This window comes from Macaca fascicularis, chromosome 3 (assembly GCF_037993035.2).
Source record: "Macaca fascicularis isolate 582-1 chromosome 3, T2T-MFA8v1.1".
In the NCBI taxonomy this organism is placed as follows: Eukaryota; Metazoa; Chordata; class Mammalia; order Primates; family Cercopithecidae; genus Macaca; species Macaca fascicularis.
Genome location: NC_088377.1, coordinates 12,120,068 through 12,132,236, shown reverse-complemented (window position 1 = coordinate 12,132,236; position 12,169 = coordinate 12,120,068). Strand labels below are relative to the sequence as shown.

At 44.1% G+C, this 12,169-nt stretch overlaps 1 protein-coding gene across 4 annotated transcripts in view; it reads right to left on the bottom strand.

Annotated features, from left to right (window-relative positions):
* The window catches only part of RUNX1 (RUNX family transcription factor 1), a 262,267-nt gene that overhangs the window by 35,574 nt on the left and 214,524 nt on the right, over nucleotides 1-12,169 (bottom strand). For 2 of the 4 annotated variants that reach the window (XM_005548734.5, XM_005548743.5), the window contains one exon: nucleotides 11,078-11,269. The exons of the other annotated variants lie outside the window; for them this stretch is intronic. In XM_005548734.5, coding sequence (XP_005548791.1) covers nucleotides 11,078-11,269 — 192 coding nt within the window. The remainder of the gene's footprint in view (nucleotides 1-11,077; nucleotides 11,270-12,169) is intronic. 4 annotated transcript variants of the gene reach the window in all.

Below are 12,169 nucleotides of genomic sequence, written 5' to 3'. Positions count from 1 at the left end.
CCTCAGCCTCCCAAGTAGCTGGGATTACAGGTGCCCGCTACCACACCTAGCTAATTTTTGTATTTTTAGTAGAGATGGGTTTTGCCATGTTGGCCAGGCTGGTCTTGATCTCCTGACCTCAGGTGATCCACCCACCTCGGTCTCCCAAAATGCTGGGATTACAGGCGTGAGCCACCGTGCCCAGCCCCTGGTGTGTTTTAAAGCTCAAGTTTCATGCCATCCCATAGGTGTTAGGTGACATGAGACTCACAGGTCAGGATCACCATCTCCTCTTCCCTCTGCCCATACTGATTCCCTCCAGAAAAGAAAGTAGGGAATTTCATCTTTAAGAACAAGAATCTCCTTCCAAAAAGGTTAATTCCCATAATAGGATCTATGGAGATCGGAATTGGAAGACACTTTTCAAAATCTTGAAACCCTATTGAGAAACTGCTAAACCCTAAACATGACCCTAAGGTCGTATGGAATAATGACGGCACCCGGAATTGTGGCATCCTGTGTCTGGAGGCAGTGGCTGTCTTTTCTGCCCAATCTTTCCTACTCACGATTCAGTCGACATTTAGTCAAACATTCAGTCAAGCATTTAGCGCCATTGTTCTGTTTTCTCTTAAAACAGAAAATGGTCTATCCCATGCCATTTAGGGGAGTGTGAACTGGCTAAAACTCAACCTGAAGACTTTCCATAGCTTGCTAATCAGAAATAACCTGAATAAGAGGTGGTACATTCTTCCCCTATCAATTCTCAGGAGTGCACAGAGAGACAAAAAATAAACATGGTTGGCCAATGTTTGTTTTTAGGGCGAGTTCTATACTATTTTTCTATTATTATTTTGCTTTATTTACTGTGGTTGGTAACTGAATCTCTAACATCAAAACATGAGATGTTCTGCCAGAAAGAGATTATGGAAGAAAAGTCTATGAAAAGAAACTGGGTTTGTCAGTGAAGATTTTATTTACAGGAGTTTTGCAATTGGTATCTTTAATCTCCATAACAATTGGGCTGTTCTACTGCTTTGAAGGCAATTGTTCAATAATGAGAAGGTCCCTGTTAGGCTAAGTCTTGGAAGGAGGAATGTAACAGGGCTGGTGACAACTGAGGCAGGTGAAACCCTCTGCCTCCGTAAATTTCCCAAAAAGTCGGGGTGGGGTGTTCTAAGGGTCAGAGGGAAATAAGCAAAGACAGAGGTAATGAAAATCCCTCCACATCATTTAAATCACAAATACTGGATTTTAAAGAGCCCTAAAATAACTGAATGCGAGTGGGTCCGAATTTCTGTTCCATAAGGCAAGGAAAAATCATGCAGATGAGTAAAACCAACTCAGTCTGGAGAACTACGCCTAATAAAAAAACCCAAGCAGTAGCTTTCTAAGAATACAAAAAGTAGCTTTCTAAGTAGAGCTGTTTTTCATATTAGCGTATATTGTTTGTTCTTCCTCTCAATACAAACTTTTGGTAAACTTTGATACTACTTCATGACTACAGTAAAAGTTTCTTTTTTAAATGTCCAAATTTGAAAGGCTATCTTCAGGTGATTTGTAAATCACCATCCTTTTGAAATGGGTGTGTAGTCAACAATGCCTGGCAATAAAGTCACTTTTTTAGAAGGCAGCTTGCTTCAAAACAACAGTGACATGCCTGACTTTGGGTGGTCAAATTCTTGAGTCCGTCCCAACTGTCTGGCTTTGGTCATCATGTCATCTTCTGTTCCTACCATCTAAGCTGTCATGAGTTTTTGGAGGCTAGGGCAGGAGGCACCTGCGCCTCCTGTTTCCCCATCTGGCACTGCTCCCTGGACACAGGGAAGACAGCTCTTTCTCTATCACTGTCAGGACCTCTGGTTCCATCGGCATAGGTGCTCTAGAAAATATTAAGAAATATCTGATCTCATCTAAAAACAATCATACATTTTTCTGGCTGGGAAATAAAAGTACTATGATTTTGGGTTCAAACAAATGATGGACTGAGGTTATAGTAACACGATTGGGGCATTTGTGCATGAGATATTCAGTTCACATTAACCTGTCCACCATGTTTGTTCTGGGGGATGGACTTGGGAGAGTTATCTCTGGACTCACCTGCTATGCCTGGTCAATGGTCTGATGTCCCCTATCTTTTGTACAAAGATACAGCAGTTTGAATGGTGGCTCCAGAAAAGATATGTCCACTTCCTGACCCCCAGAACTATGAATGTGACCTTATTTGGAAAAGGGCCTTTGAAGCTATAATTAAGTGAAGGATCTTGAGTTCATCATGAATTACCTGGGTGGGTCTAAATATAGTAACATGCATCCTTATGAGAGACAAAAAGGAGATGACACAAAGGAGGTCATATAAAGAGGGAAGAAGAGGTTGGAATGATACAGTCTGATATAGTCACAAGCCAAGGAATGCCACCAATGGCTGGAAGAGACAACGAAGTATCCTCCCCTAGAGGCTTCAGAGAAAGTATGGCCTTGCCAACACTTTGATTTTGGACTTCTGGCCTCCAGAACTAAGAGAGAATACATTTCTGTTGTTTTAAGCCACCAAGTTTGTGGTTATTTGTTAAAACAGCCACAGGAAACTAATATATTTGTGCTGTGGTTTGACTGCGTCCCTCAAAATTTCACATGTTGGAAACTTGGATCCCACTGTGGTGGTGTTGAGTTATGGGGCCTTTGCAGGGAGCAAATGGGTCACGAGGAATTTTTTTTTTTTTTTTGAGATGGAGTCTTGCTCAGTCACCCAGGCTGGAGTGCGGTGGCGCGATCTCGGCTCACTGCAAGCTCCGCCTCCCGGGTTCTCGCCATTCTCCTGTCTCAGCCTCTCAAGTAGCTGGGACTACAGGCGCCCGCCACTACGCCCGGCTAGTTTTTTGTATTTTTAGTAGAGACGGGGTTTCACCGTGTTAGCCAGGATGGTCTCGATCTCCTGACCTCGTGATCCGCCCGTCTCGGCCTCCCAAAGTGCTGGGATTACAGGCGTGAGCCACCGCGCCCGGCGGGTCATGAGGATTCTACCCTCATAAATGGATTAATGCCATCATCATATGAGTGGGTTATTGCTGAAGTGCCTTTGTTATAAAAGCAAGCTCTCTCTTGCATATACTTTCTTGTGCCCCTTGCTTTCTGCCATGGGTTAATGCAGCAAGGACCCCACCAGATGCCAGCACCATGTTCTTGGACTTCCCAGCCTCCAGAACTGTATGAAATAAATTTCTTTTCTTTTCTTTTTCATTTTTTTGAGACAGAGTCTCACTCTGTCACCCAGGCTGGAGTGCAGTAGCATGATCTCAGCTCACTGCAACCTCCACCTCCCCGATTCTCCTGCCTCAGCCTCTCGAGTAGCTAGGACTCAGGTATGTGTCACCATGCCCAGCTAATTATTTTTATTTTTATTTTTAGTAGAGATGGGGGTTTCATCATGTTGGCCAGCCTGGTCTTGAACTCCTGACCTCAAGTGATCTGCCTGCCTTGGCCTCCCAAAGTGCTGCGATTACAAGCACGAGCCATTGTGCCTGGCTGTGAATTAAATTTCTTTTCTTTATAAATTACCCAGTCTCAGGCATTTGTTTTAACAAAAGAACTAAGACAGAAAGTTGGTACCAAGAAGTGGGGTTGTTACTACAACAAATACCTGAAAGTGTGTAAGTGGCTTTGGAACTGCATAACTGTGAAGGCTGAACAAGTTTGGAGGTGCAGGCTAAAAAAAGCCTGCATTGTCAAGAATGGTTCTGCCATTAGGGGCAATTCTGGTGAGGGATCTGAAAGAAGACCTCAGAACTAGGGGAAGTCCAACTCTTCGTAGAGATTACTTAAGTGTCTGTGACCAGAGTGCTGGTAGAATGCTGGTAAAGGCCATTCTGATGAGGCTGCAGATAGAAATGAGGAACAAGGTATTGGAAACTGGAGTAAAGGCCATATTTATAAAATATAAGGTTGCAAAGAGCTGGGTGAAATTGTGTCTGTGTCCTAGGACTTAATGTAATGCAGAACTTAAGAGGGATGAACTAGGATATTTGTGGAAGAAATACCTAAGCAGCAAAGCATAGAGGCTGCTGTGTGGCTACTTTTAACTACATATAGTGAGATGTGATAGCAAAAGAATGACTTAAAGATGAAATTTGCAATTAAAAGAGAAGCAGAATGGAAAGATTTGGAAGATTCGCAGCCTGGCCACATAAAGAGTGAAAGTGTATTTGGGAGAGAGTACTAAGGGTATGGCCAAGCAACCATTTGCCAAAGAGATTAGTTTGAATATGAGGAAGCCAGATTCTATTCAATCAAAACAACGGGAGAAAGACCCCCGAAAGCATTTCAGAGATCTTTGAGGTTGCTCCTCCCATCATAGGCCCAGAGCTCTAGGAGGGTAGAATGATTTTAGGGGACAGGCCTGGGGCACCCTTCATGGGCTCACTGCCCAGGGCTGCCTCTAGTCTCTGCTTCCTGCATCCTGGTGCAGCACACCTTGGTCACCCCAGCGGTGGCTTCAGTGGGCCTAAGTGTAGCCTAGGCTGTCATTCTGAAGGACACAAATAGTATGCCTTGATGGTCTCTGTGTGGTGCTAATTCTGTAGGCATGCAGAATACATACTGTGGAAGAAGCATGGCTTCCTCCAACTGGATTACGAAGGATGCCACAGACTGCCTAGAAGCTCAGGCCAAGACTTAACCACAGGGGAATACCACTGCAGACAGTACCTACCAGGGCAATGTTGAACAGAAATGTGGGGTTGAAGCTGCCATAGAGAGTCCCCACTAAGGCTATGCCTAATGGAGATACAGAATTGGGGCTATCCCTGAGAACCCAGAACTGTAGAGCCACCACTGTACAACTCCAGCCTGGTAATGCTGCAGACACAAGACTTCAACTTGAGAGAGGTGAAGTTTGGGCTGAGCCCAGCAAAACTGTAGGGGCAGGGCTGCCCAAGGCCTTGGGGGCCTAGCCTTAGCCCCATTGTATCCAGAAGGCAGAACATGTAGTCAAAGGAGATTATTCTCCAGTTTTAAGACTTAATATTGTTTACCTTGTTGGATTTTGAACTTCTTTGGGACCAGTTACCCCTATTTTCTTGCCTATGTCTCTCTTTTGGAGTGGGAATTTCTACCTTGTGTCTGTCCCATCATTACATTTTGCAAGCATTGTAGAAAACTTGTTTTGATTTCACAGCCTCAGAGTTAATGGAATGTGCTTTAAATTTTTCCTTGCATCTCACCCATATCTGGTTTAGACAAGAGTTTGGACTTTCAACTTTTGAGTTAATGCTAGAAAGAGTTAAGACTTTGGGGACCACTGGGATGGAATAAATGTCTTTTAAAAATGAGAAGCACATGAATTTGGGGAGGTCAGAGGTGGAATGCTATGGTTTGAATGTGTCTTCTCAAAAGTTCATATGTTGGAAACTTGGTTGCCATCCTGGCAATGTTGAGAGGTGGGGCCTTTGGGAGGTGATTGAGTCATAAGGGCTCCATCCTCACAAATGAATTAATGCTACCATTGAGGGAGTAAGTTAGTTATCATGGAGGTGGCTTTGTTATAAAAGCAAGCTCTCTCACAGATGCTCTCTTGCCCTTCCACCTATCTGCCATGGGATGACTCTCAGCAGATGATGGCACTTTACTCTTGGACTTCCCAGCCTCCATAACCGTGAGCCGAATAAACTTCTTTTCTTTATGTATTACCCAGTCTATAATATATAAGACTAAGACAACTTGATATTATTGATGTTGATCATAACAGCTAACAGTTTTTGCATGTTAACCATGGGCTGGCTCTAATGTCCACTGCTTTATGTTTCACAACGGTCCTAGGATTTTGCTAGCATAAGTATTACTCCCCTTTTGCAGATAGGAAAACTAAAGCTTTAAAAGGTTAAGTGACTTGCCAAAAGTCCTATAGTGAATGTGGTAGAAACAAAGGCAGTCTGCCTGCTGAGCCCGCATTCTTTCTTAGCCACTATGGTCTGCTATCTTTCTTGGCTATTAGATTCCCAGCTCAAGCCTTCTGATATGTAGCCATCAATATCAAAGACGTGCTCCAACTACATCTTTGCTGATACTATTATTCTTCCAAATGAAACCTTTTAGTGCATGGGTGTGCTGGCCTACATATTTACAAGCATAAGGGGAAAGTTCAGAACATATGCAGTCTACAGAAGAAATATTTTATCATGAAGATTAAGCCCTGCAGTGAATCTCTGCAGTCATCCCACTGGTTTTCATTTCCTCTCTCTCTCCCTTCTTTCCTTTAATTATTTTTATTTATTCCTGTGAACACCTGATTGAGGCTTGTTTTCAGGGTAAGATTCTAATGCTGTAGACCTGGAAAGGCTCTCACACCCTACTACACCTTGTTAAAAGTTTTTTTTAAATAAAATCATTCACCTTTCATGTTTATAGCCTATCATATATATTAATTTCTCACACTCTGAATATGTTGCTTTGTGTAACCATTAAATGACCATTTATAGATTTATATATGAGGATTTCCAGTGTTTGATTGTAGCCTCTACTTCCAAGGTAATAAAATAGCCCCTATGCCCTTTGTTTTTAAACTTCAAATTGCTAGAAGAATAAGGAAGAGAGGGAAGGGGAGAGAGAGAGAGAAAGGAAAGCAATGCAATGCAGTTGGATATTTTACCTCCAAGGCTGGAAAGAGGATTTATCTCCTTCTCCTACATGAAGGTGGAAAGGTTTTCTTCCTTTTGTCTATCCAGATGATTAAGAGAGAATCAGACGGACTTAAATAACTCCATAGAACTGAGAAACAGAGTCGTTTCACTATCTCAGAGTTTTGCAGACAGCAGCACCGGAATATAGACCTTCCTAAGTAACTTTAATTTTTGGGGAAAATCATTAGCAAGACAAAAGTTACTTGGAATACTAAAAATCAGGAGATGATTTGAGAGGTCAGGGGCCCCTCTTGGCCATAGGGAACTCTCAAAGTGAGGCATGCACACTCATAAAAGTGGATCAGATGTTGACTGGGTTTGGATGATAAGCTCTTGGTCCCAATGAACTTCAAAAGTAGGGAGGCAGTGGCCCCAGTAAACAGAGTGGCTGGTAAGCCTTCTCTCTGCTCGTATACCCTCTTTCACTCCTATTTAGAGATGCACTCTTCTGAGTTTTCTTTTCTCCCAGGCTTTACAAATGAATGCACATGTACCAAAGGAGACAGTTTATTAAGGTGCCCACCACACAGCCTGGCCCCAAAATTATTCTTCTTATTATCAACATCTAATTATAATAGAACACATTCAATACAGGAATGCCAAGTGAGTGGATAGCCCAACACTTCTTCCATTCCTCCTTTGGTGATTGAGATTCTTCTCGACACTGGTCAGCCCTGTAGTAAATCGATCCTTGAACCAAGAGTGCATGCCCAGGGAACGGCCTCCCCACTTGCACTGGCTCTGTAGCAAGGAAGGTCTGGGTTTGCGTCCAAGTTCATCACTTACAATCTTTTAGATATTGGGCAATTTTTAACCTCTGAATTTCGATTTCTCTGTCCATAAACCATACCATAGGATTGTTGAGGGAATGGAATGATATATACGAATGTCTGACCCATGTCAAAATAGCTCACAACTGGCCCAGTTAAAGAGTTAAACCTTGGCCGGGCGCGGTGGCTCACACCTGTAATCCCAGCACTTTGGGAGGCTGAGATGGGCGAATCACGAGGTCAGGAGATCGAGACTATCCTGGCTAACACGGCGAAACCCCGTCTCTACTGAAAATACAAAAATTAGCCGGGCGTGGTGGTGGGCGCCTGTAGTCCCAGCTACATGGGAGGCTGAGGCAGGAGAATGGCGTGAACCTGGGAGGTGGAGCCTGAGTGAGTGGAGATCGTGCCACTGCACTCCAGCCTGGGCGACAGAGCGAGACTTCGTCTCAAAAAAAAAAAATAGAGTTAAACCTTCCTCCTACATGTTTATGACAACCAGCATGCAGAAGAACAACAAAATGGGCTTCCTAGTTTATCTAGGTTTCAGTTTTCTGTACCAGCATCTATTACTCCATCCTCATATTCCCAGAAAGGAGGAAATTACGACACCTTAAATGTGATACATCATATTTGGTCAATCGGGTGAAATTTTAAAATCACTCACTCGGGTTGCCCAAACCCCTCTCTAGGTGAGAGTTGTGACTGAACAGGCATCAGTACCACCAGCTCTAGAATCTGCCCTGTTCTATCTTTTGAAATAAATTAAAAAAGATTTCTAAGACTTGGGTCATAGAAGTTAACGATGGTGTCTTGACTGGGAGAAACGTGTAGCCCAAGGGTCTACTCATGACAAAATGGCTTTCTAGTCAAGTTTAAGACCTGGTAAAATAGGAAGTTGAAATAAACCTCAGCCCTTTAATAGTTAAGACCTCAACAAATAAACAGTGGTTTAGTGGCATGGCAACCTGCCCCCTCTCAATCTGTACCGTGCTTCAGATAATTTGAGATGTCTATTTTGAGTGACCCTCCAGTACATGTGATTCTAGGTAAGTATTGGTGCTATTCTATATCAGCATTTTCTTGCTGACAGAGTTAGAGAAGCTGGCATAACCCTTCCAATAAAGTCCTAGCAAGGTAGGGCTCCTGAGCCTCTCTGTAAATCCCAGCAAGCTCTCCAAACCCCCAGTTACTGACATTTCTGTAAAGCTGAAAAACATTCATGCTCCTGGACAGCACCGCTGTAGAACTGCTCTGACAAATTGGATATTTTTCTGAAGACTACCACTGCCATTTCAAAGACAGCCATAAACACATGCTGTATTTCTTAAAGTATCTTTGTAAATATAACATAGAAACTTCAGGGCTGAGCCTGGAAAATAAGCATTTTCCTACATGTCAAGAACAAACTGAAGGTCTTGGCTGAACAACACTTGCATATTACGCCTGTTAACTTTCCAATTTCAAGAGAAAGAGCCCAAGGGTCTACTCAAAACATGATTAGTGGAAAACAGCGTTTTCTTATAGGAAAGAAACAACAAAAGGAAAAGGAGAAGTTGTTTCACATGAAAATATTCTGGATACTCATTTTTCAAAAGTTGTTCCTGAAATTTTACAAGTGAAGTACTAAATATCAAATTCATATTTTGGAAGGAAAGAACACAAGCAATATAGTTCACACATTCTTCAGAGTAGCAACCAAGCCCCTAGGGAACTCTAAAAGGGAGTTATGATTTCTTCAATGTTGCAGAAGTAAAAAGTTTTCAATGAGGAACAAAACAGGGGCGATGCTTAGTGTTAAACCTGATCCTCTGCTAAGCATATAGGACTCCAAAGAGCTGACGAATGCCCATCACATGGTCCACAATAATGCTTTTGCCCAGGAACTTCGGGATGAGAATTCAATGCGCAACTTGCCCCCATTTTTTTTTGTTGTTGTTAAAGAGGCGTATCTGATGAAGAAGGAAATCAGATTAGATTCACTCTTCACCAAAAAACAGAGCAACTCAATGGTGACAATTTCGATTTTCCCCCATGGGGCTGAATTTTCCATTGCCTTTAAAAATGCTCAGACTTTCTGTTCCCATATCAGCAGAAAAAGGCAAATCCCTTCATCAACCTAGTAGTATAAATGGCCACTTAGGCAATGAGAGACTAAGAAAACAGTCTTCCTTTCGATTTTACACATGAATAGATGATGAGAATTAGCTTAAATGACCTTAAAGGCAAGATGAAAGAATCTCCTGGAGAGCTGTATCCTCTTTGGAAGCAAAGTATTGTTTCGCCCCAAGCCCATCTCGCTCACTTAACAAACCATTTGACTTAATTTGCCACATATGCTTGTATTTTGGAATTTAAAAAAATCAATGTATACATTTTAAGTCATTATTAATGATTATTATGTAACAGGAAACCAATGGTCTCATGGATCCTCTTCCTGAATACACCTAAATGAACCTATAGATGACAGGCAGCCCCCCAAAACATCAAGCTTTAGGTTTCTGTTTGTTTACAAAAGGGTTACTCCACAGATAGGCCACTTAGCTGTGTGCATACTATCTTCTTGGAAGATTTATTTGGAAATTTTCCAATTAAGTAAAAGAGCCTCCCCCAGAAACCTAACTGAGAGCGAATGGCATGGGCTGTCAAGCTCTATGGGAGACAGTGGGCATGCCTTTTGAGAACCCATGTTTTAACCCAAAATAGAGAGCTATTGGCCTGGACACCCAAAAGAACAGATGATATTTGTCCATCCCACAATACAACTCACATACAGAAAATGCCTGGGGAAGCTAATTCCTGCTGTCCGAGAGGGGCAAGGAGCTCCCACATCGATTGCTGGCCACCTGCCCTTTCCCCCAGATGTGTTGCTTATCTTTTCTTTAACAAGCCTGCTACTTTGAGAAAGAAATATCACTGTAAACCATATCACACACAGCTGCATCCTGCATGGCACAGAGGAAAGTCTGCATTTTGGATTTCTGAAACGGTATCACAGAGCAAACAGTCATTGACGTCACTGGTTCTACAGTGTAAATGAACTTCTTGTATTATCTAATTGGGCACAGTGGGCCTCAGGCAATTATTGCATCTTACAGTGCTTTAGTAATTGCCAGCTAGCCCCATGGGATAGGGGGACCTGCATTCTATATTGATATGCAAATAACACCCTTGATGTGATGGCATCCATATATTTCTACTATTTCTTAATAATAATAACAAAAAAACACTAGATACAAAACTCACAAATAATCTGGCAATAGTGAGAACTTGAAACATCCCCGTCTTCACCTTGCTTGACGTGTGTGTGTGTGTGTGTGTGTGTGTCTTCAAGTCTAATGGGTAGGTAAAAAAATAGCATAGCCAAAGCTAACTCTTAAAAAATTCAAGAGAGCTATCTATCCAATATGGATATCCATACCCAGAGCTCCTCGTATCCTCTGTAGCAGTGCTTTTCCTTGTGGGGATCTGGTTGCAAGGCAGATCTGACTTGGTGGGTCTGGGATGGGGCCCAAGACTCTGCATTTCCAACAGCTCCCAGGTGGTGCTGTTGGTTCCAGGCCTTTCTCTGAGCATCAAGGGGAAACCCCAATGGGTCTGGGAGGGTGTTTGCACATGGGACCCAGCTGTGGGTGGTGGGCTCCGTCTGGTACTTACCCTGCATCTGACTCTGAGGCTGAGGGTTAAAGGCAGTGGAGTGGTTCAGGGAGGCACGAGGGTTGGGCGTGGGGGCTGGGTGGTGTGGGCTGACCCTCATGGCTGTGCGCCGCAGCTGCTCCAGTTCACTGAGCCGCTCGGAAAAGGACAAGCTCCCGGGCTTGGTCTGATCATCTAGTTTCTGCCGATGTCCTATTGTGGGGAGCAGGGAAGGGAGGGGATGGGAAGAGGGAAGGGAGGCAGGGAAGGAGGGAGGGAAGAGATCAGAAAAAGTATTGTGGATTTCCTAAAATTGGGGCTTTTCTTGTCTTTCCCCTCTCTCCCCTCACCCCAACATAGACTTGGTAGAGATTTGCCCATTGGGCTAGCCGCCAGTGGGAATTTGGGGCCACTGTCCTCTCAGCAGAACGGGCCCCCTTTCACTGCCCTGGCCACAGAGTGCTCCCCCAGTCTGGGCCTCAGCACCCTCCCCAACCCTCTACACCCACTTCCAACGGGCACAATTCAGTGGGATACGGAACTTGGTGGTGGTGGTGGTGATGCCGGGAGGAAAAGAGGTGCATTAATTGTTGGTACATGGCCACATGCCGGGGCTATGCTATGGCAGCCAGGAAAGGTGGCCTCCCAGGGGCATCAGAACGGCTGTTCCTTACTGCAAACCCAACCACCGACTGGCTTTAGAGGCAGCAAAGTGAGCCCTGCAGCTTATTGGCAGGGCTCCGTCCAAGAGGAAACGAGGCGTGGCTGCAAACCCTCAGCCTCTGGGGAGGTCAGATTTCCAGGCACCTGCAGGGCATCCTCAGCCCCTCAGCCCCTCTCCTCACAGGCTTTTCACAAGCATTCCTTCTTCCCCAAAGCCGACTCCCCTGTGTACCCTTAAGAAGGAGTTGACAGGAAGGCCTCGCCTGTGTCTTGTCCAATATTCCCAGCAGAATAGGCCCCTGGAGCCCAGGGGTAGCTGCGGCCTATCTGGTGAGCTTCCCCAGGGGGCTCAGGACGGGTGGGATGGGATGGTGGGCCCCTCAGTGTCTATACAGATAACAAGTGTCCTCATCATGCTCTTCACCAAAACAACTGTCACCAGGAAGCAGC